General features: G+C 40.4%; 1 protein-coding gene across 1 annotated transcript in view; it reads left to right on the top strand.

Annotated features, from left to right (window-relative positions):
- Window positions 1-13,333, top strand: part of LOC110288370 (uncharacterized) — a 145,428-nt gene extending 132,095 nt beyond the window's left edge. Inside the window, 1 exon segment of the mRNA XM_085830835.1 lies at window positions 12,831-13,333. Coding sequence (XP_085686961.1) covers window positions 12,831-13,333 — 503 coding nt within the window.
- Window positions 13,334-23,868: the final 10,535 nt, after the last annotated feature.

The following is a 23,868-nucleotide window of genomic DNA, read 5'->3' as shown; positions in this document are numbered from 1 at the left end:
TTTCTCACGGGATGGTCTCTGACACCATTCCGGTGGTATAATGGTGGAGTGGATAGGTGCGCCCAGGCCAAACAGTAGGGCTGGACACAGGGTCGGTGGCCGAAAAAGAGTGCTGAATTTTTGCTACACATGCTTAAAAATGCAGAGAGTAACGCTGAACTTAAGGGTTTAGAAGTAGATTCTCTAGTCATTGAACAATCCAGGTGAACAAGGCACCTAAGATGCGCCAACGAACCTACAGAGCTCATGGCCAGATTAACCTGTACGTGAGCTCCCCCTGCCACATTGAGAAGATCCTCACTGAGAAGGAACAGATCATTCCAAAGCCAGAAGAGGAGATTACACAGAAGAAAAAGATATCCCAGAAGAAACTGAAGAAACAAAAACTCATGGCCCAGGAATAAATTCAGCATAAAATAAATGCAGATAAAGTTGAAGGTCAAAAAAAAAAAAAAAAGAAGAAGAAGAAGAAGTTCCACATTCAGTACTGACTTAACACTCTGAATCTCAGTTTCACCATCTATAGAATAAGGACAGAATCTGCCCTAGTCCTTTGGTGACTTATAACAGATGTTATGATAAAGCAAAACAATAGTGCTCCTAATTTGAAAGACAGTGGAGTTGAAGGCAGGAGGGCTGCATTTCATGATTGACTTCTGTTACTAGAGCTAGGACCACAGTCTATGTCCTAGCTACCCTACCCAGAGAGATTCAGCCAATCATCCTTATTAAGCCACTTAAAAGGACTGATTTATCTAGCTGTGACATGCCCATCTATAATACTGGTAATCTGGAGGCAAGGTGGGCAGAATTCTCTGATGTCCTAGAACAGACAGTACAGTTCCCAGCCATCCAGGGGTTCATAGTAAGAATATTCTTTAAAATAAAACAATAAAACCGGGCGTGGTGGCCCACGCCTTTAATCCCAGCACTCGGGAGGCAGTCTGTCTGCCTGTCTGGGGCTTAAGAAAAGGTAGTTGCTGGGTGGTGGTGAGGCAGACCTTTAATCCCAGCACTTGGGAAGCAGAGGCAGGAGAATTTCTGAGTTCAAGGCCAGCCTGGTCTACAAAGTGAGTTCCAGGACAGCCAGGGCTATTACAGAGGAACCATGTCTCAAAAAACAAAAACAAAAACAAAAACAAAAAACAAAAAACAAAACAAATAAAAAGAGGTAGTTAAAAGGCTACACACTACATGAAAAGCTCTTGCTGGCCCAACAAATAAGTGAGCTCAAGTGTCTGCCTGTATTTACAGGGACCCACAGCTATCGATTCTTCCTCTTACATGTGGTCTCAGGCCATCTCTGACTACTGTAAGGACTGGGCACACATAAAGTATATATTCACACATACAGGCAAAAGACTCACAGTCTACCTAAGTCACAACAAACACATCAGGGAGAAAGAAGGTCAGCACCTGCCATCCAATGACTGAGAAGGGTCAGCAGTATTACCATCATGAGTAGTACCATCCTGGGAAAGAGAATGATAATGCATCCAGAATTTGAAAAATCAAGATGTGGTCGAAGCTCAGCATAAAAGCACACACTTGCCATATAAAAACACGTACACTACAGACCCATCTGACAATAAAAATAAATAATTTTAAACTATGAAAACATTAAGTAAGCAAAACAGCTTAGAATCTGAATTGCTAGCTATTACTTCTACTGCACCTTATGCGATTCAAGGACAGAGTCTATTATGGGGAAGGCATGACAGGAAGGAAGAACATGAGATGGAAAATGAAGGATGAGTTTCAAGCAAAGCAGAATAAACAGAAAGAAGAGGAAATAGATTAAGTCTGTAGTCACTTAAATTTCATTTGGATAAGAAGTTGCATCTAAGCAAACACATTTTGCTTACCATTTTATTTTTCTCACTTGCATGTTAGAACTGTTGTGATGAAGTGCTAAAAGCCAATGTGTCTCAAGTGACAAACAGGTTCATTTGGTTGGTTCTTCCCAACCACATTGCATTATTTAGGAAGCTTGTAATAGCAACTCAAGTTCAAAAGTAAAAGCAAACACCATGGGCAAACATTGTTTCCTGGCCTGCTCTTTTGCTTGGTCACTGTCTCATGCTCAGCTAGCTGGCTCATCCAGACCAGGCCCACCTCCTTAGGGATTCATCCCCACTCAGTGGAAGAGCCTTCACTAGACAATTGTCAATCACCACAATCTCTCACTAAGTTAGCAAAGAGCCATTCTGATTGGGGCACCTCCTCAATTGTAGTTCCCTCAAATGACTGTAGGCTCTGAAATGCTGACAATTTAAGAAATTAGGAGATGGGGACAATAATATATGAGAAAAATTTAAGAATCCCAAACTTAATCAGGCACTTAAGTATTAAGAATCCAAACACTGATTACTGCAAGAACTGGAAAACACAGATTTTCCAAGAAATGAGAGAGGCAATCCTTTTGGGTTAAAAAGAGAAAACTAAAATTGTTTTTCCATAGAAAGTTCCCAAACCAACAAAAACTCAAAGATCTTATAATACAGTAAGTTATCAGAAGACAAAAGAGGTTAAGGTTTATCATTTCCTAGAGAAATAACAATATAATAAGATTATTATTAATGAACCCTACACCATAGATGGCAATACTGAAAAAAGGAAACACAAAAACAGACCTGCGAATCTAGCATGGTCATTTAAATTAAGAACTACAAGATTGTAATCAGAATAAAAATTACAAAAATCAGTGGCCAGCACTCTTCCTATTCATTCTGGTTCTCTCCTTTGACAATAGTGGGAGATGGACTGGGAGCGGAGGCACTTCCAACACATTGAAGACATTAAGCATTCTGACACTTCAAGTTTGGAATAAATAGGGTTGATAACTAAAGCTACCTAACTCTTTTATATTAAGAAAAAAGGGTACCTATTAGGATAACTTAAAAACCATGTTGTCTCCTATGATTGATGATTAGATGTTAAGTGTGTATGACATTTATGAAATGAAAACCTTAAAAAATACAATATAACATTTAAAAACAGTGAATGATTCCTATTATACACATGAATTGGCTTGATTTGTTTTATAAGATATTAGCACATTTCAACACATGTCACTCACCATTTTCATATGTATGTTTTTATGTGTCACAGAAAATACATTCCATGTGTGTGCAAATGACACAGCAGAGAAAAGGGTGTCAGATCCTCTGGATCTGGAGTAGCAGGTAGTTCACATGGGTGTTGGTATCTGAACTCAGGTCACCCCAAGCAAAATGCTTCCTGAGTGGCCTGCCCAGCTCACAGAATCTTTTCGCCCAATAAAGGAAAAGATTTTCACAGATTAACAACAATGAAAATTTAAATTAATAAAGAACTGAATAAATTAATCCAGGGAACCGGAAGCTCGGTATTTAGATGTTAATTATAGGAACAGGATAGAGAGGCCTGGGAACCATCCCCAGTAACTGTTCTCTGAGACACAGTAGTCATGGTTACCCCTACTGCTGCATCTTCCACTGCTCTCTGATAGTGCTGCCAATGTGACCTTCCAGGTCTGGGGTCATTGATCCTCACCTTCACCATGGTAGGACTGTAGTCTCCCTCAGAGTTATTAATGGCCTTGTCTCAGGAGAATCCTAGAAGTATCTGCAGGTTATCTCCCTCTGGTGCTGCTGACTGCCAGGCCTGCCCATGTCCCTCATTAGTTTGGACCACACAGCTGGGCCTCAGGAACTTAGCATCTCCCCTACTGGAGGTTTAGTGATCAAGTAACTCAGACAGGACAGGTCTTCAGAGATCTACCCGTCCACACGATGTTGTCAGTGAGGTAAATTCTTTTATTTATTTATTTTTTCAATGAGCAGCATTTTATCTTTAAGAGACAGTTCATTTTACCGTTAGCAAAATACATCAAAAATATTAAAGCACTAAAATAAATACATTATACTACATTGTTAATCACTTAACTCATTATGACATGTACTGAATGAGTTGTGATCAAATATGATTCTTTTAGCTTTCATAGTGCAGAGTAATCTAACTAGCAAATTATGATGTGCACGGTCAGATATCTATCTCAAGGTCTATCTCATCTGCAAGATAACACAATGGATATGACAATTCTGGAGCAATGACTTGGGTCAAAGTGTATTCTACCCTTGAGATGTTCACTTTAAGTTTTCCTTCCCTAGACAATTTATTCTCTCAAAATCAACCTGCAATAAGGAGTCTATATGTGAGCAACTTTACAGCTTTTGAATTTTCAAGTAAAAAGATTTATTAGATGATGACCTTTAAGGAAATCTTTGAGAATATTATTTACACTAACATTTTCATAGTTTCAGAAATGCAAGTTATTGCCTATGACTGTTCTTCCTAGTGGAACATCTCCGTGGGAATGTACTCTACATGGACACACAAGAAACCTGCACTGTACCTTCTGGGTAATTAGTGACTGGAGGCTTTACTTGTAGATACACAAGAAACATCTTATGAGAGACTCCTCATAAAACTACTGAGAACTGGGCTGGTGAGATGGCTCAGCAGGTAAGAGCACTGACTTGTTCTCAGAAGGTCCCGAGTTCTATTCCAGCAACAACATGGTGGCTCACAACCACCCATAATTAGATCTGACAATCTCTTCAGGTGTGTCTGAAGACAACTACAGTATACATATTTATAATAATAAGTAAGTCTTTGGGCTGGAGCAAGGAGGAACTGAGCCAGAGGACCAACCAGAGCAAGTGGGGTTGACCTAAGCGAGTCTTGGTCCTAAATTTAATACCTAACAACCACATATACATATGTGTACTCATATACATAAAATAAATAAATAAAAATTTTAAAAATATGAAAAAATACAGAGAACCATTTGTCAATTATAACTATTTATATTGAGAGCTTTCTGGATAGGCCTATATTTCATTCAAGAACAGTGCAGTCAATTCTTACAAAAGTTCTTTATTTGTAATTAAGGATAGAGACTTCAGAAAACAGCCCTGCACTGGTCTGTTTTCCTTCCCATTGACCAGTCATAGCATATCCTGGAAGGTGTTGCGGGACTGTCTCCAGGAACTGGGTGGCAGAGTCAAGATGGACTGTTCAAAGTAATTCTCAATTAAATAGGATAAGTCACTCATGCACTACAGAAGATACTGCTATGAACAGAGATAAATAAAGTAATTGGGGAAAAGAGAAAAGATTAGTGATGGGGAAACATTGGAGAATTGAAACAAATAAAGAATTAGGCTAAGTATCTTTACAAAATGAAATTTAACATGTAAGGCCAAAAATGGACTTTTGGGGAAGATTTTATATATATATATATATATATATATATATATATATATATATATATATATATATATGCAAAAAGACATAGGTATATTGTTTTTGAAAAAAAGCAGGCCATCCCTCGGCAGAGGCAATGGCATTAATAAAATTATTTTTCATCTTGCCCCTATGTCAATTGCTAGTTGCTGAGTCCTGTAACCTGACACACACAGCTGCAGTCAATGAATGCCCTGTGTCTCAAAAATCTGAGCTGACGTAACCATGTCATTGAGGACAAGAAGTAACCACAAAAAACAGACAGTACCCTAACTGGAAATTCAATATTTATTGAATCAACCCAATCACTCCTAATTGTACAACCACCAATCATGTGTATTTTCACTAACATGCATGAATTGATCCATGCTAGGAAATTTTAAAATCACCCACCCTGCTTCCATCAGCTCCTTCATAATGGTGAGACCTGCAGCTGGTTGGCTCAAACTTGAGTAAGTCTGTGATCTAGCTATCACCTTCTCTCTTTTACTCTGCTCTACACACAGGACACTGTTCCTCCTTTTCTGGTCTGAGGGCAGAAGCCATGCTCCACATGAAAATCCTTTCCGTTACTGCAATGCACATTTTATTCCTTGACTCAAAAGCGTAACTTTAACTGTTGTGCTAGTACCCTTTAACTTAAGAATTTAGAAACTTTAATCAAGAGGAAATCAAGGTCATTGCCCTGGGGAGAAACAGGCTTTGATCAGTGCCAGTGCCCCTGAGGGCACAAAAATGTTTGTATCAGAAACATTTTTCTAAAGGGCTAAAAATACAGCTGTTCTATAATTAACATGTCTTCCCAGGAAGGAAATCAGACAACAAAACATTAAGAAAAATAAATCTCTATAACAATACCACTCATCTAGCTCTGATTAATGGTCAAAGAGGAGCCAGGCCAGAAGAGATTTGCATCCCATATACTCTGTCATCCTTATGTCTCTTTTAGGTTTACACCCTAGGTTATACTGTGAACACTTTAAGGATAGAGCAGACACTACTTGGTTTAGCCACTTGGTGGTCGGTAGATTTACACAGTCAATATATTTCATTAATAATTTCTTAAGTACACCAATACCCTCCAAGAGCAGGCCATTCTTCACTGACATAGTCCTATGTGGAAGGCCTCAGAGGATGCAAAAGGTACAAAAAGTAGGAGGTAGAAAGTATAAAAGCTGGGGTGGTTGGCCAGGAGATAAGGCTTATGCTAAGGCAGCTTGTATACTACCTACAGGGGAACGGGAAAGAAATGGGAGGCTTCTATGAAGTCAGCAGAAACTACCACACAATGGGACAAACTAAAGAGGGATCTAATCAAACAATGCTGCTCTCTGAGAACAGGATACTCTCTTCAACATTACTGTCCACGCCTACAGTGGTTTGCAACTGATATCATCAGCCTCACATGGGAGGAATTCTTGGAATCTCAAGATCAGAGACATCCCCTTTCCACAGGACCAAGCCCCAAACCATTAGCAGCTCTCTCAAGCATATGCTTGGCTAAAGGGAAGCAGTTCAGGTTTTTGTTTTTTTAGGGTTTTTTTTTTTTTGTTTTTTTTTTTTTTTGTTTTTCGAGACAGGGTTTCTCTGTATAGCCCTGGCTGTCCTGGAACTCACTTTGTAGACCAGGCTGGCCTGGAACTCAGAAATCTGCCTTTCTCTGCCTCCCAAGTGCTGGGATTAAAGGCATGCACCACCATGCCCGGCTTTGTTTTTGTTCTTGAATACCTCAAGACCTTAGGGAAAGTTTCTTAGTCCTAGACCACAGACTGTTACAGGCTCTGCCAAGCATGTATCTGGATTTGAGAAGGAGCTATGTCATTCTCCATCCATGAAGGCCTCATGGAAAGCCTTGCTTGAGCAGGCCAGTCCGTACCACAACAGTGTTTTTCCTTTTCAAATGGTTTCATCAGATGTCTTGCCCATGTGGCAAAACTATGCTTTTCTCAAGAAGAAAACTGATCCTTTATGGCACCAGGCCTAAGTGTTGGCTGTGACCACACAATGCTCCATTGAGCAGATTGTTCAAGTACTGACCTTTATCTGGGCATGGGCCTAGTGGCTGTTTGTTAATCAGGGTTGTCCCCTTTCTTATGACCTGGAGCCATATTTCTCACAATCCTGAAGAACCAACATGTGTATCCCAGCATCCTAATCTCTCAGATGCTTGGGTTAGCATACTACCTACCTGTAAAGTGTTTTAGAGTCAGTCCCTACCTCTGCTAAATTCTACTAGGTGTGACTTACTATTTCCTAAGTATTTGAAACTCCTTTAGGCAGGGCATGGTGGTGCATGCCTTTAATCCCAGCACTCCGGAGGCAGAGGCAGGCGAATTTCTGAGTTCGAGGCCAGCTTCAATCTGGAGTGTTACGCAGCCTGAAAGATGGGATTTACAACCACCACAAAATTAATTCCAAATGGATGTTAAACGGCCAGGACACAAGTTCCAAAAGAAACCAGAGATGATGGGCCTCTCCAAATTTGGCATCCACTAAGGATGTTGCTATATGCAAGCCCTTGTTCCAATGGTTTGTGCAGATAAAGCTCCCATGATGAAGTTATTCAGATGCCACCACTCAGTAGATCTAGTGGCTAAGACCTCATGGAACCTCATAGGTGGCTGCTAGTTTCCACCTAACCCAGGGGAGGACCCACTACCAAGACTCCTGCTTCTCAGACCACTGCTCCTTCCGTTTAGGGGCAGTGTTCCCATGCTCACCATGATGAGACTCAATAGCTCGCAGGCACTCCGTCAAGGCACCCAGCAGCAAAGGTCAAAGGAAGTCACACCAACCATTCAAGGCTGTTCAGCAAAGGAGATGAATCTGCAGCACTAAACAAATCACCCGGGAAAACCCGCCTCTTCTCCTGATTGGATGGTTTTCCTGCAGGCCCTGATTGGCAGGCAATCTTGAGTGACATGAGTTCTGAAGGCCCAGGCCTAATGCTTTCCTGGCCCAGGAATTAAGTACAGAAGCTGGTCTTTTCCAGATCCGCAAGACTTTTGTTTCAGTATGGCGTTTCCCTGTCCTACAATAGTTTATCTTTCTGTATTGCAGTACTCAGCACGAATATCTTCCTCCTCCTCATAATCATCTTAGTCCTCCTCCTCCTCCCCTTTCTGTTTCTACTCCTCCTCATCTCCTTCCTCTTTTCCTACTCCTCCCCCTCCTCCTCCTAGTCCTCCTCTTTTCTTTATCCCCTCCTCTGCCTCTCCTCTTCCTCCTAGACTCAAGTTGTATAATTTGCACAGTCCACTGTTCACCTTGGAGCAGAGTAAACTATATGACCCATAGGCAGAATGGTTCTGTGCCTATTAACAATTAAAGAGACAATTAAAGACACAAAATATGATATTTGTTATCGTGATTTTACACTGATGTCAGGATTACTGCAGCTAATATTCATCTGCTATATACTGTAAGGGTTCAAAAATCACTGAAGTAAGACCCCAGATTCAGATAGTATGGGGGGAAAAAAGCACTTATTTTGCAGAAACAACCAGCATTCTTTGAAAAGGCAACCCCAGACAAAGGCACAAACTCTTCCTTATAGGAAAAAAATGGAACTCTCTAGAAAGATAGGGCAATCTTAAATTTTATTGGTAGGGGCTAGGGGGTTGCAGGTTGTCAGTGATCTGCATTCCTATGCCATGTACTTTTCACCTTATCATGAAACAGGGCTGCCCAGCCCAGATGGACCATTCTGAGATAGTTCCCCATTTCTGTGGTTATCCTCAGTCTGGTCTCTGGAAGGGGATTCTACCATCTTCTTCTGGATTTTATGGTCTGTTCTTACCTGGGTGTTTTATGACTTACTTTTGGGATTTACAGCTTATTCCTGAAGCTGGCACCTTTTTGAAATCAGGACTGGTCCTCAAATGGAAACGAAAGAGCTCCTTAGATGGAGACAAATGGGGTTTATTTTACCTTTTCAAAATGTTTCTCCAGACAACCCTGGGAGAAAAGCAGGAGATGGATGCCAGTCACTATGGAGCACTATTGTTAGCCAGCACGTCTTCCTCAGGGGGAAGGTTAGTGAGCATATCTGTATTAGGAAAGGTTTTACACACAAACAGAACTGATAGCATGGATCTCTCTATGTATGCAGAAAGCAGATACATATGAATGGTTCAGAAAATGTGGTTCAGTTAGTGAAGCAATTAGCGTGTACCCATGAAAAGTTGAAGAATACAGTAGTGCCTGTATGTCTCAGCTGGTCTTCAGCATATACCAGGAGTCCAAAGAAGCAGCCTCTAATGCCAGAAAAATATAATGATCTTGCTAGCTAGAATGTGGCAAGCAGAAAAAGAAAAGGAGCTACCATCTTCCATATGCTTTATATATGTACGCTGCCACCAGAAGCTGTGTCCTAGATTAAAGACTTTTTTTGTCAATTCAAAAGTTCCAGCTTGCAGGGTGGTGGTGGCACACGCCTTTGGCACACTAAGAAGTGCACACATGGGCTGGAATGAGGTCCCTGGTACATATGTAGCAGAAGTGCAGTTTACTCTCCCTCTAAGCTCCCCACCAAATGGATCTGAGTGTCAGGGGCCATCTAGGAAAGGCTAAGTCAAGCAGGAGTCCTTCCTATATGCAGCCCACCTCCTTTTGCGTCGCATAAGATGGGTGAGCTCTTCGAAGAAAGGTCCCAAGACACTTCACACCAGGATTACTTCTGGCAGAAGATATGCATTTTTATCACTATTACTTAGTTTAATGATTCATGGGCATCAGCAAATCTTATTGGGTAAATTTCCTTCAGATCAACATGAAGATGAACTTTGATGAATTAATGCTTTTAGAATAATTAATGATTTTATGGAGTTCTTGATTTGAATTAAAATAATCTAGGGAAGAATTTTTTTTATAGACTGTGCCCATTCCTACTAAAACTAAGTAAAGTCTTTTAAATAGGAAATACAATGAGCATTCATAATTACACTAAAAGGAGAACCAGGTTTGGAACAAATTTGTGTTCAAGGAAAAACATTCAGGTCCTGGGATGAAGATACAGGTGTGCACTTCGATAAGGCAAGGCCATGTGAACACTGTTGCTTTGAACTTAATATATGCTTACAGCATAAAACACGGCTTTAAACTTGTTATTGATACCTTTGTGAAACTCTCCTTTTCTTGGGGTGTTTTTTTTTTTTTTTTTGTCTCTTTGTTTGTTTTTGTTTTTTTGAGACAGGGTTTCTCTGTGTATTCTTGGCTGTCCTGGAATTCACTCTGTAGACCAGAGTACAGAGGTGGCATAGGTATGAGCTATTGTTACAGATGACCACGTGGCATTGACACACGTGCTATAAATTCAATCCCAAGGAATCTGATGCCCTCTTCTGACCACTGCAGGCCCTGAACACAAACAAGTGCCAGGGAAACACTCAGACATAAAATGAAAATAAAGTATAAAAATGGAGTCTTTTATGCAGATGTCACAGCCTTGAGACAGGCAGCAATCAGGATGAGGTAAAATGCACTGCAGTTCGAATTACTGTAGTTAATGATGTAACACTGAACAGGTGGGCACCATGAGGACGTTTTACAATTTGCAATCCTTACCATGGGAAACCCCCCTTTATTCAGGAGCTTTTGATTCAACAGGAAAAATACTTTGATCTAGGACACAGCTTCTGGTGGCAGCTTGCATACATAAAGGATAATGAAGATGGTAACTTTCTCTTTCCTGCTTGCCGTATCTTGTAAGAGAGATCACTTTATTTTTCTAGCATTAGAGATTCCTTCTTTGGAATTCTGGCATATGCTGCAGATCAGCGGTGACATACAAGCAGTACTGTATTCTTCAACTTTCCATTGCTATATGGTCTTTGTTTTACTAGTTGGACCACATTCTGTGAGCCATTCTTTTTTTTTTTTTTCTTTTTCTTTTTTTTTTGGAGACAGGGTTTCTTTGTATAGCGCTGGCTGTCCTGGAACTCATTCTGTAGACCAGGCTGGCCCAGAACACAGAAATCTGCCTGCCTCTGCCTCCTGAGTTCTGGGATTAAAGGTGTGCACCACCACACACAGCTCCCTTTTTTTTTTTTTTTAAGATTTATTTATTTATTATATGTAAGTACACCATAGATGTTTTCAGACACTTTATCTGTATTTCTGGCCTGAGATGCTCCAGCCCCACTTGCACTGGCCCACAGATTTATTTATTTATTTTATGTAAATATACTGTAGCTGTCTTCGGACACCCCAGAAGAGGGCATCTGATCTCATTACAGATGGTTGTGAGTCACCATGTGGTTTCTGGGATTTGAATTTAGGACCTTCAGAAAAACAGTCAGTGGCTCTTACCTGCTGAGCAATGTCTCCTGCTCTGCTGTGAGCCATTCTTACAAATCAACTATCTGCATGCATAGAGAGATCCATTCTATGAGTTCTGTTCCTCTGGAAAAACTTTAATACTACAGATATGTTTTTTCACTTTCCCACATAGGAACACATGCAGGCTAGCAATAGTGCTCCATAGTGATTGGCTTCCATCCCCTGCTTTTCTACCAGGGTTGTCTGGAATCTCATGTTGAAAGGACAAAATAAACCTCATTTCTGGAGAATCATAATGAAAGGGAGAGATAAACTCCATTTGTCTCCTTTAAGAACCCCATTTGTCTCCATTGGGAAGACAGAGCCTGGTTTTTTGGTTTTTTTTTTAAAGATTTATTTATTTATTATATGTAAGTACACTGTAGCTGTCTTCAGACACTCCAGAAGAGGGAGTCAGATCTCATTACGGATGGTTGTGAGCCACCATGTGGTTGCTGGGATTTGAACTCTGGACCTTCGGAAGAGCAGTCGGGTGCTCTTACCCACTGAGCCATCTCGCCAGCTCCCAGAGCCTGGCTTTTAAAACAGCCATAAAGCACCAGCTTCAGGAACAGACCACAGTTGTTCCACTTTTGTTCAAATATGGGAAAATCCTTTTATAGAAAAAGAATATATAAAGTAGAGCCATGTAATATATGGTCATACCTTCTCAGGTATCTTTGAAGGTAAAAAAAAAAAACATAAGGAAGGGGTAATAGCATGAATGATAAACTGCAAAGTGATAAAAATCTTAAGATCTGATTCTTCTTTATATTTAGACAAATAATACCATTAATTCATACAGGTGAAAGTATTTCTCAGTGTGAAAAAGCTTTCACATGTTCCAATTTTCTTGTCAGGCATGAAAGAAGTCAGAGGGCAGAGAAAGTGTCTGAATATACTCAATGTGATAAAGTCTTTTTTTTTTAACATGGTCAAAATCATGCTTAAAGGCATAAAAGAATTTATACAGACAAGAACCCCCATGGAATTATTCAATTTGTTGAAGCCTTTGCTCAACATAGTCTCCAAATTCTTAAAAGAGCACAAACTAAAAAAAACTCTATGAATGGAAGCAATGTCGTAAAGCGTTTGCAGATCACAGTCATCTTAAAATGCCTGAAAGAATTCACACCGGAGAGAAACCTTATGAATGTCATCAGTGTGAAAAAGCCTTTCAAGTCACAGTAATCTCCTACAACATAAAGGAACACATACTGGAGAGAAATGCTATGAATGTAATCTGTGTGGTAAAGCCTTTTCACAACATAGTTGGCTTAAAAGGCATGGAAGAATTCATACTGGAGAGAAACCCTACAGATGTGATCAATGTGAGAAAGCCTTTTCAGAACACTGGAATCTCCAGAAGCATAAAAGAACACATACAGGAGAGAAACCCTACAAATGTAATGAATATGATAAAGCCTTTTCACAAAACCGTGATCTCCAAATGCATAAAAGAATACATGCTGGAGAGAATACCTACAAATGTAATCGATGTGACAAAGCCTTTTTTCGACATATTATGCTCCAAGTACATAAAAGAATACATGCTGGAGAGAAACCATACAAATGTAAAGAATGTGAAAAAGCCTTTTCCCAAAGCAGTGATCTTCAAAAGCATAAAAGGACACACACAGGAGAAAAACCCTACAAATATAATCAGTGTGAGAAAGTCTTTTCCCAACATCATAATCTCCAAATACATAAAAGAACACATACCTGAGAGAAACCCTTCAAATGTAATGAATATGATAAAGCCTTTTCACAGCATGGTTGACCTGTCCAGCAGGTCCAGTTATTCGAGCGTCTCAAGGGGACCTTCTCCTAAGAACTAAATGGGGGTGGGGGGGTAGAGAGAGACAAGAACCTTGTGCAATGAACAACACACGGAAGCAGTCTGAGTAGCATCAAGGTCCCACTGTATTAGCAAGGCTCAAGGCTTAAATGCAAAAGCAAAAGGGGAAGTACTTTTCAGCAGGAGGGGTGGGACAGTGGAAATTATTCTTTTGGCAGCTACACGGAGAAGCAGGAACTTGGTGGTATCAGGGTGTGGTCAGGACATCTGGTGCTGATTTACAGCTGGAACATTCTGTGGTTGTTCTCAGAACGGTGTGTTGGTGGCTCACTTTTGACCCCCTTTTCTTCTCGGGGGGAGAGGCCCAATTCAGAGATCAGGACAATAGCGTTGTCTTAATAGCTCCCGACATGGTAACCTCCAGGTCCATAGAAGAATTCATACTGGAGAGAAACCCTACAGATGTAATAAATGTGAGAAAGCCTTTTCACAACATACTCACCTCCATTCACATAAAAGAATTCATACTGGAGAGAAACACTACAGTGGTAATAAATGTGAGAAAGCCTTTTTACAACATAGTACCCTCAAGTCGCATAGAAGAATTCATAGTGGAGAGAAACCCTATAAATGTAATAAATGTGAGAAAGCCTTTTTACAACACTATAACCTCCAAAGACATAAAAGAATACATACTGGATAGAAACCTGATGAATGTGATCTATGTGTGAAAGCCTGTATATGTCACAGGCATCTTCAAAAGCATAAAAGAAATCATACTGTAGAGAAAGCGTATGAATGTATGTAATATGGTAAAATCTACAAATATCCATAGTCTTAATCATCCTGAACATATTTGTTTTGGCAAGAAACCCTATGAATATTAACTGTGTGCTAAAACCTATCCCAACACACTTATCTTCTAATGCATCAAGGAGCACATACTGGGGAGACAGAGGTGTGTGTGTGGGGGGGGGGGAACTTATGAATGTACACAATGTGGTAAAAATCCATGCTGCAGGAAAGCCCTACAAATGTAGTCATTAAGGTAAAGCTTTGCACTTCACAGTATCTTTATGTGAGAGGAAAGCCTTTAGCTTATACTAAATCTGTTACTTTAGCACATCACAGTAATTTTTCAACCTCTAAGAACTCATAAGTAGGGCAGGCTACGACTCTGATGGACTTGGAACAATTTTTAGCCAATCCACATACATTAAGTTACACAAAATTATTTATTCCTGAGAAAAAATCTAGCAAGTGTCAACTATCTGCTCAAATACGCTATGTCTCAATTTTTTAACATGTAAATTCATAGGTTTAAAAGCCCTTTCAATTTCATTGATAAGGTAACTGGTTTAAATTTCACAGTTCACTTTAAGTCCATCAAATAACTCATCCATGTGTAAAACTATGGGTGCATATTAGTGTGTTTTCTGTTGATGGGAGAAAATATTTTAAGTATTGTAGAAAATTCCCAAACCAGGGTTTCCACCCCACCTTTGGCCGTTTATTTTTCAGGTAAAAGACACACGGCCTTTATATTTATAATAAGCCTTAACCAGCATATGAGCTTGGCAGATATTTATGCTCTATGCTATTATGTCTATTTCCCAGCCAATGATTTCATCCTAGAATTTGCCTTGCTTCATCTTGGCTATGCTTTGAAAAAATAATCTTTTAAATGTGTAGAATAATTTCTTGCAAGAGATACAAATTGATTCTAGAGCAGCCGCTCCCAGTCTAGAATGAGACTGGCCTTGATCCCACTGTTGCTCCTGAGGGCAATAACATGTTGTCTTCTTGACTAACCTAGCTAAGCCCTTCAATTAGCTGGGTGTACCACCACTCAGTTTTTCAGTTACCCATTTGAATCATGTGGTCAACTTTGCATCACAGCAAGAGGAAAAGGATTTGGATGTGGACAATGGCTGTTAACTTCACACAAGAATGAGAGTAGTCTCTTATTGTACAATTCACAGGGAGAAATATTGTAAGCAATCAGCTGATAGAGTCACAGTTATGCAAAAGTACCTCATTGTGACATGCTGAAGGATTTTGTAATTTTACTGCATGTATTAATAATTCACGTCATGTGCCAACCAGATTTGTATGCATACAATTTGAGGTGTGCTTGATCCAGTGAATATTAAATTTACCAGTAGAGGGCGCTCCTTGCAGATATGTTTTCTTCACTTTCATAGGTAATTCATCTCAGAGGGGTGAGAAACAGGCCATTGGTTTTAACTGTATGTATTTATGATGTTTCCTATATGCTTGGCCCAGGGTGCGTCACTGTTGGAGCTGTGGCCTTTTAGGTGTGTGCTTCAATACCCTTGTCCTAGCTGCCTGGGAGCCAGTATTCTGCTAGCAGTCTTCAGATGAAGATGAAGAACTCTCAGCTTCTCCTGCACCATGCCTGCCTGGATGCTGCTATGCTCCCACCTTGATGATAATGGACTGAACCTTTGAAACTGTAAGCCAGCCCCAATTAATTCTTTGCCGCATAAGAGTTGCTTTGTTCATGGTGTCTATTCAGTAAAACCCTAACTAAGCAGTAAAACCCTAACTAAGACATTGTATGTTTACATGTCTTAGAAGTTAACATTGTATTTAGGGCAAGATTATATAGCACCTTCTTAATGCCTTTCTCTCTGCAGGGGAATGGCACTCTTTTATTTGTTTAAAAAGATTAATTTATGTATTATATGTAAATACAATGTAGTTGTTTTCAGACACTCCAGAAGAGGGCATCAGATCTTGTTACGGATGGTTGTGAGCCACATGTGGTTGCTGGGATTTGAATTCAGGACCTTCAGAAGTTCTTGTAACCGCTGAGCCATCACTCCAGTCCTGCTTTCTCCTTTTCAAAGTTAGGAAAGCTACATAGATTTTTTAAGAGTCCTTTTTTAAGAGTCAACAATTGATTTCACTTTTTAAAAAATATATTTATTTTTCAACTAAATCCCCAGTATCAGCCCCTCTTCTCCAACCACCCTCTTGCAGCTCCTCTCCATATTCCCTTTTGAGATGGAGGAACCAGTCCTGTGTATGAGCCTCAACTCTACCGTCCTCTCCATCCTTCCAGCCTGAACACATCATTCTCTACAGGACTAGGCACATCTTCTCATTGAGGTCAGATATGGCAGTCCACTTAGGGGCATGTTATCCACAGGCAGGCATCAAATCAGAGACAGCCACCACTATAGTTGTTGGGGAATCCACACTGAAACCAATATGTACCTCTGTTACATATATGAGAGAGGGCCTAGGTCCAGTTCATGCTCACAATTTGGATGGTTGTTCTGTCTCTGGGAACCATCAAGATTCCAGGGTAGTAGATTCTATTGTTCTTCCTGTGGATTCCCTATCTTCTTTGGGTCCCTCAATCTTTTCCTGAACTCTTCCACACACTTCACCAAGCTCTGTTTAATGATTGTCTGTCTCTGCATGTATTTCTGTTAGCTGTTCATTAGAGTCTCTCAGAAGTGAGGTTTGCTAGTATCCTGTCAGCTAGCATAACATGATATCATTAATAGTGTGAGGGATTGGTTCTTGTCCATGGAATGGTTCTCAATTTGGGCCAGTTATTGGTTGACCACTTCTTCCTTCTTTGCTCTCTTCTCCCTATTTGTCTTATAGACAGGGCAGGTTTTAGAAGGAAGTTTGTGTGTGTGTGTGTGTGTGTGTGTGTGTGTGTGTGTGTGTGTGTAGAGAGAGAGAGAGACAGAGACAGAGAGACAGAGAGAGAGAGAGATAGACAGAGCGAGATAGAGAGAGAGAGACAGAGAGACAGAGAGAGACAGAGAAAGAGAGAGATAGACAGAGCGAGATAGAGAGAGAGAGAGACAGAGAGAGTAGAGAATAGAGTTTATTCAGCACAGGGGAGGGGAGTTAAGAAGGTAGTAGAGATAGACAAAGGCAGAGAGAGAACAGAGGAGTAGAGGCTGGCCATGAGCACTGGAGAGAGAGGGGGAGAGGAATGGGGTGAAAGGGGGAGCAGGAGGGAGAGGACAGAGCTAGAGTAAGAAGTCAAGAGTAGATGGAAGATTTTGTGGGTGAGATGATGTCCATATTTCTCCACTGGGAGACCTGCTTGGCTACAGGAAGTGGGCAATTCATGATCCACATCTTCCAGTCCTAGGAGTTTTAGCTAGCCGGGCGTGGTGGCCCATGCCTTTAATCCCAGCCCTTGGGAGGTAGAGGCAGGCAGATTTCTGAGTTGGAGGCCAGCCTGGTCTACAAAGTGGGTTCCAGGATAGCCAGGGCTATACAGAGAAACCCTGTCTCAAAAACAAACAAACAAAAAAAAAAAAAACCAAAAAACAAAAAAAAAGAGTTTTAGCTAGAGTCTTGCAATAGTCATCTTGGGGGATCCCCCTATCTGAGGTTCCTGGCAGAACCTAAACATGTCTTTTGGATCCTATACCACCAGTTTCCATTATCTTCTCTGCTTTCCCTGCATCTGAACCCCACTCCCCCCACCCACAGCTTCCTTCTGAATTTCTTTTCCCACCCAGTTTGAAATCTTATGAGGAACATTCAACCAGCCTTCCTTGGGCCCTCTTAATTAATTGGGTATTTTAGATCTGTGAAGTTTATTATGATTATCCTATACTTTGTCTGTAATATCCACTTATAATTCAGTGCCTAACATTCATGTATTTTCAGGTCTGGGCTACGCACCCAGGATGACGTTTTCTTATTTCATCCATTTGCCTGCATGATGCCCCCCCCCCACTTTTTTTGTTTTTTGTTTGTTTGTTTGTTTGTTTTTTGTTTTTCGAGACAGGGTTTCTCCGTGTTCCCTGGCTGTCCTGGAACTCACTCTGTAGACCAGGCTGGCCTCGAACTCAGAGATCTGTCTGCCTCTACCTCCCAAGGGCTGGGATTAAAGGCGTGGGCCACCACGCCCGGCGTTGCCCTTGGTTTTTTTTTTTTTTTTTTTTTTTTTTGGTTTTTGTTTTGTTTTGTTTTTTTCGAGACAGGGTTTCTCTGTGTAGCTCTGGCTGTCCTGGAACTCACTTTGTAGACCAGGCTGGCCTCGAACTCAGAAATCCGCCTGCCTCTGCCTCCCAAGTGCTGGGATTAAAGGCGTGCGCCACCACGCCCGGCTGATGCCCTTGTTTTTTTTTTTTTTTTTTTTTTTTGGTTTTTTCGAGACAGGGTTTCTCTGTATAGTCCTGGCTGTCCTGGAACTCACTTTGTAGACCAGGCTGGCCTCGAACTCAGAAATCCGCCTGCCTCTGCCTCCCGAGTGCTGGGATGAAAGGCGTGCGCCACCACGCCCGTCTAATGCCCTTGTTTTTAATGCCAGAGTGTTTTCGTGTAATGGAATGGCATGTCGTCCTTTATCCATTCTTCAGCTCAGCGACATGAAAGTTTTCTTTTTGCAGTTTATATCTGTTATGGATAAACCTGCTATTAACATAGTTGAGAAAGTGTCCTGGTGGAGTCGGGGAGCATATTTTGGGTATATGCCCAGGAGTGATATAGCCGGCTCTTAATGTAAAACATTTCTCAGTTTTCTTGGAAGATGGCAAAATGATTTCCAAAGTGGTTCTACAAGTTTGCACATCCACCAGGATTAGATGAGTGTTTCTCTGGCTCCACATTCTTTCCAGCATACGCATTTTTTGAGTTTTTGATGTTAGCAATTCCAGTGGGTGTAAGATGGACCCTTATAGTTTTGATTTGAATTTCCCTGATGACAAGAGACTTTGAACATTTCTTTAAGTATTCCTTGGCCACTCACAATTCCTCTGTTGAGAATTCTCTGATAAGCACTGTACCCTATACTTTAATTGGGATATTTGGGTTGTTGGTGTCTAACCTCTTGAGTTATTTAGAAATTTGAATATTATCCCTCTGCCAGATGAAGGATTATTGAAGATTATGATCCAGTGTTTAGGCTGTTGTTTGATCCTACTGACAGTGTTCTTTGCCTTACAGAAGTTCTGCTGTTTTGTTTTTTTGTTTTATGTGTTTTTAAAGATTTATTTATTTATTTTATGTATACCATAGTTATCTTCAGACACACCAGAAGAGGGCATCAGATCCCATTACAGATGGTTGTGAGCCACCATGAGGTTACTGGGAATTGTACTGAGGACCTCTGGAAAAGCAGTCAGTGCTCTTAACCACTGAGCCATCTCTCCAGAGCAAAGATGTATGTACAATTTGACAATTCATGCTCCTTCATATCCCCATTAGTTATCCATTTGGCACTACATCTTGAATTACTCAGTTGTGATAGAATTATCTAGAGATGCTAGATATTGCAAGAGCAATGAGATGTATTATTTTGTTTTGTGTTGTATGTGTGTGATGTGACAATAGGCCTTTAGGCCCCCATGGATAGGTGAAGACTGGAAGATGACTTTGTGTGATCACATTTGGCCATCATTATACGTTGATCAATATCAGTTTGCCAACCTTGCACACCAGATGTGTTTCACACTGAGCCTTCTCATAGATGCTCAAATAAGATTATGTGGATGAAACATTTTACCAGAAAACATTGCCTTCCTTTTAGATTGTAAACATATTGTCCTATAAGGATGGAAGAAAACAGTATAAAGTGATAACACATTTTTTTAAAGATTTATTTATTTATTATATGAGTACACTGTAGCTGTCCTCAGATACTCCAGAAGAGGGCATCAGATTTCATTACAGATGGTTGTGAGCTACCATGTGGTTGCTGGGATTTGAACTCAGAACCTTTGGAAGAGCAGTCGGCGCTCTTAACCACTGAGCCATCTCACAGTGATAATACATTTTATCAGCAAAAGAAAATGATGTACTCCTATGTCGTTTTAAAAATGTGTTACTGGGCATTGTGGCACACGACTATAATCCCAGTACTCAGGAGGCAGAGGCAGGCAGATTTCTGAGTTCGAGGCCAGACTGGTCTACAAAGTGAGTATCAGGACAGCCAGGGCTACACATAGAAACCCTATCTCGAAAATCCAAAAAAGAAAAAAAAAAAGTGTTATTTTATTCTTAGGTGAAAACACTTCTTTAGAACACTTTTCTCAGCACCACAAATGAATGCCAGACAACTGTCTCAGTGGGTAGAGCTATTTGCTTCTAAACCTTAGGACCTGAGTTCAGTCAGTGATAGACCCATATTATCCTCATTATTTTCTTATTCCTATACTTAGGTTCTGGCTTATGCATGTCACACACCAGCAGTATATAAATGGTACAAAATAAGGTACAACGGTGTGAGTTGCAGCCCAAACCTCCTTGGGTTTTCTTTCTAGAACTCCCATAATGGAAGTAGATAATAGACACCTGTAATTTTCTCACTGCTGCCTACACCCATGGCACAGCTGTATATCCACAAACACAGTTGAAACAATTTCCCATGGAGGAAATTAACAAAGCCAAGAAAATAACCCCATTTTTGAAAACATGAAATGATTTGGCAGTTTAAATTATTACTATTACATTTCAGTAGTACTGAACATCAAAACCATGAGGTTTCCTCTTCAGTTCTTACCTTGTCATTCGTTCTTTGGTTCGAATGTAAGTCATTTAAAAAACAGCTCATCTTAGAAGTGCATACCTGTAAACCTATGACATTAGGGATAGTGGTAGGCATGTCTCTGAGTTTTGGGCCAAGGTGGTGTACATAGTGAGTTCTTGGAGGAACATATTTTATAGTGAAATTCTGTTTCAAGAAAAAAAAATCCAAAAAGAAAGAGCATACTTCATTTTATTGAAAAATTTCTAATACAATCTGTCTGGTTTCTGGACTCATTTGGCAGCAGTAGGAGCCTCTGATGTAATTTATGCTTTTTGTAATAAGAGAAGAGTACCATGCATGTATGAAGATTGACTAGCTGAATTGGATCCTATTCTGGTTCCTTAATGCCTGTAAAACATTCATTTCTGAATTCTGAGTGGTGGTGACTCTAGGTGACATCAAGGCTGTTGTCAGGGACCAGGGCCCTCAAATCCAGGTCACTCTAGAACTGTGGAAGTCAGGCATTTCAAAAGAACCATGGAGTATGGATTGGGGGTGGAGGGTGAGACTTTGGTTTTAAAGAAAGAGGAAGAAAAGGCCATCTGGAGTGCAATGCTTGGGGTGTAGCTGAACATCAGCTGCTTCTATTGTACTCTGTGTATCCACTCAGCTGTGGTGGGTCAGTCCCCTCTTTTTTTTCTTCCCCTCTTTTTATCAAGGCAACTACACAGTCAGTAGATGATAGTACCTTGCATACCCCATGGGGTGTCCAATTAGGCCATAAAGCCTCTCAGTCCCTACCCCATTATCCCTGTATCCTGCAGGGATGGTAGGAATTGGATACTCATCTCTCCCTTTGGTTGTGGTGTAGTGTTACAGTGGACGCCAGGAATTTTGAATTTTCCTTGGAATCTCATTCGTGTAAATGATGTTTCTCTCTAGTTAAGGACCTCTGTGTATAATAAATATTTATTTGTTAACTAAATGTTTTTCAGGAGAGCAAGGAGCTAAAATTCTGTTCAGAACTTAGAAAAGGGAGAAAATTCGGTTTCAAATTAGTCACATGAACAAATATATTAATTTGTTTTCTTCTTTTTTTAAAAAAAGATTTATTTTATTTATTATTCGTAAGTACACTGTAGCCTTGTTCAGACACTAGAAGAGGGCATCAGGTCTTGTTTCAGATGGTTGTGAGCCACCATGTGGTTGCAGGGAATTGAACTTGGGACCTGCAGAAGAGCAGTCAGTGCTCTTAACCTCTGAACCATCTCTCCAGCCCAGTTAATCTGTTTTCAATTTTCATTAGTAATTTCCTTTTTTTACTTTATTCATTTCTGTTGTTTTATTTTAAAGACTATTCTTACGATGGATGGCCCAGAACTAAAATCTGTTCTAGAACATCAGAGACTTCTGCCCACCTTTCCTCCAGATTACCAGCATTATAGGTGGGCATGTGACAGCTAGATAAATGAGTTCTTTTAATTGGCTTAGTGAACATGAGTGGCTGAGTCTATATCAGGTTAGGGTAGCTAGGACATAGACTAAGGTCCTAACTCTAGTAACAGAAGTCCACCATGAAATGCAGCCTTCCTGCCTTAAACTCCCCTGTCTTTCACATTAGGAGCTATGTTGTTTTGCTTTATCATAACATCTGTTATAAGTCACCAAAGGACTAGGGCAGATTCTTTCCTTATTCTATAGATGGTGAAACTGAGACTCAGAGTGTTAAGTCAGTACTGAATAGATATATGGAACTGTTCTTCTTATTCCTGCTGTTTCCAGGGACTATGTCAATGAAGTGGAAGTCACCTCAGCCAGACATGGAGGCACAGGCCTGCAATCATGGTGCTTGGAAAGTGGAGACAGAAAGGGACAGGCCAAAAGAGTTGATAAATTCCCTGCTTTGACAGTGCCTAATATTAGCAATAAACAATGAGGTAATCAATTTTAGATGATTGATAAGTATCCTGCTGACCCATTTTTTGGGTCCAACACCAGGTGTTCTAGAATCTGCAAAGAAGCCAGGCGGTGGTGGTGCACTCCTTTAATCCCAGTACTTGGGAGGCAGAGGCAAGCAGATTTCTGAGTTCGAGGCCAGCCTGGTCTACAAAGTGAGTTCCAGGACAGCCAGGGCTACACAAAGAAACCCTGTCTCCAAAAACCAAAAAAAAAAAAAAAAAGAAAAAAAAAAAAAAACTGAACCACAATCAGTACCTAGATACCCTTTTGGTAGGATTAGTGTAACTATAGAAATTTGATTTTTTGGTAAATTCATTTTTTATGCGGATTTTTTTTTTTGTTTTTGTTGTTTTCAGTTTTGTTTTTGTTTTTCAATACAGGGTTTCTTTGTGTAGCCCTGGCTGTCCTGGAACTCACTCTCTAGACAAGGCCCTCTTTGTTTTTGCATAGTATCTGAGTCTGGGGTCTTCCTTCAGCGATTTTCAGACACATACATTATGTAGCAGATGAATATTAGCTACAGTTTTCCTGATGGAAGTGTGAAATCACAGAATCACATATCATATTTTGTGTCCTAAAATCTCTCTCAATTTTTAATATCCTCGGAATCATTCTGCGAATGGGTCATATAATGAATAACGGATTTTTGAAGCTCTCCATCTTGATTCAAGGAGGTTTAGCATGAGAAGAGGAGGGGGAGGAGGAGGGACATGTAGAAAAGATGAAAAATAAGAGAAAGAACAAGAAGGTGACCAAGAAGAAGATGAAAAGAAGGGAGAGCAGGAGAAGAAGAAATAGAAAAGATAGAGGAGGTGGTGAAGGAGAAGGGAGGAGGAGGAGCATGGGTCCGGGAAGAAACCCTTGCTTAGTGTTGGAAGACAGAAAGGTAGGCTATTGAAAGATAGGCAAAAGTGATACTGAAAGGCAAAACTTGCCATTCTAATAATGGGTCAGCTCCTGCACAAGAAAGCTGGGCCAGGAAACCTAATGTTGCTGTGTGCCCTTCAGCACAGTCTAACCCTAAGGAAGG

The sequence above is a fragment of the Mus caroli genome, unplaced genomic scaffold (genome assembly GCF_978045245.1).
Source record: "Mus caroli unplaced genomic scaffold, Mus_caroli_1 scaffold_15, whole genome shotgun sequence".
Classification (NCBI taxonomy): Eukaryota; Metazoa; Chordata; class Mammalia; order Rodentia; family Muridae; genus Mus; species Mus caroli.
This window is presented reverse-complemented; position numbering and strand designations above follow the sequence as displayed.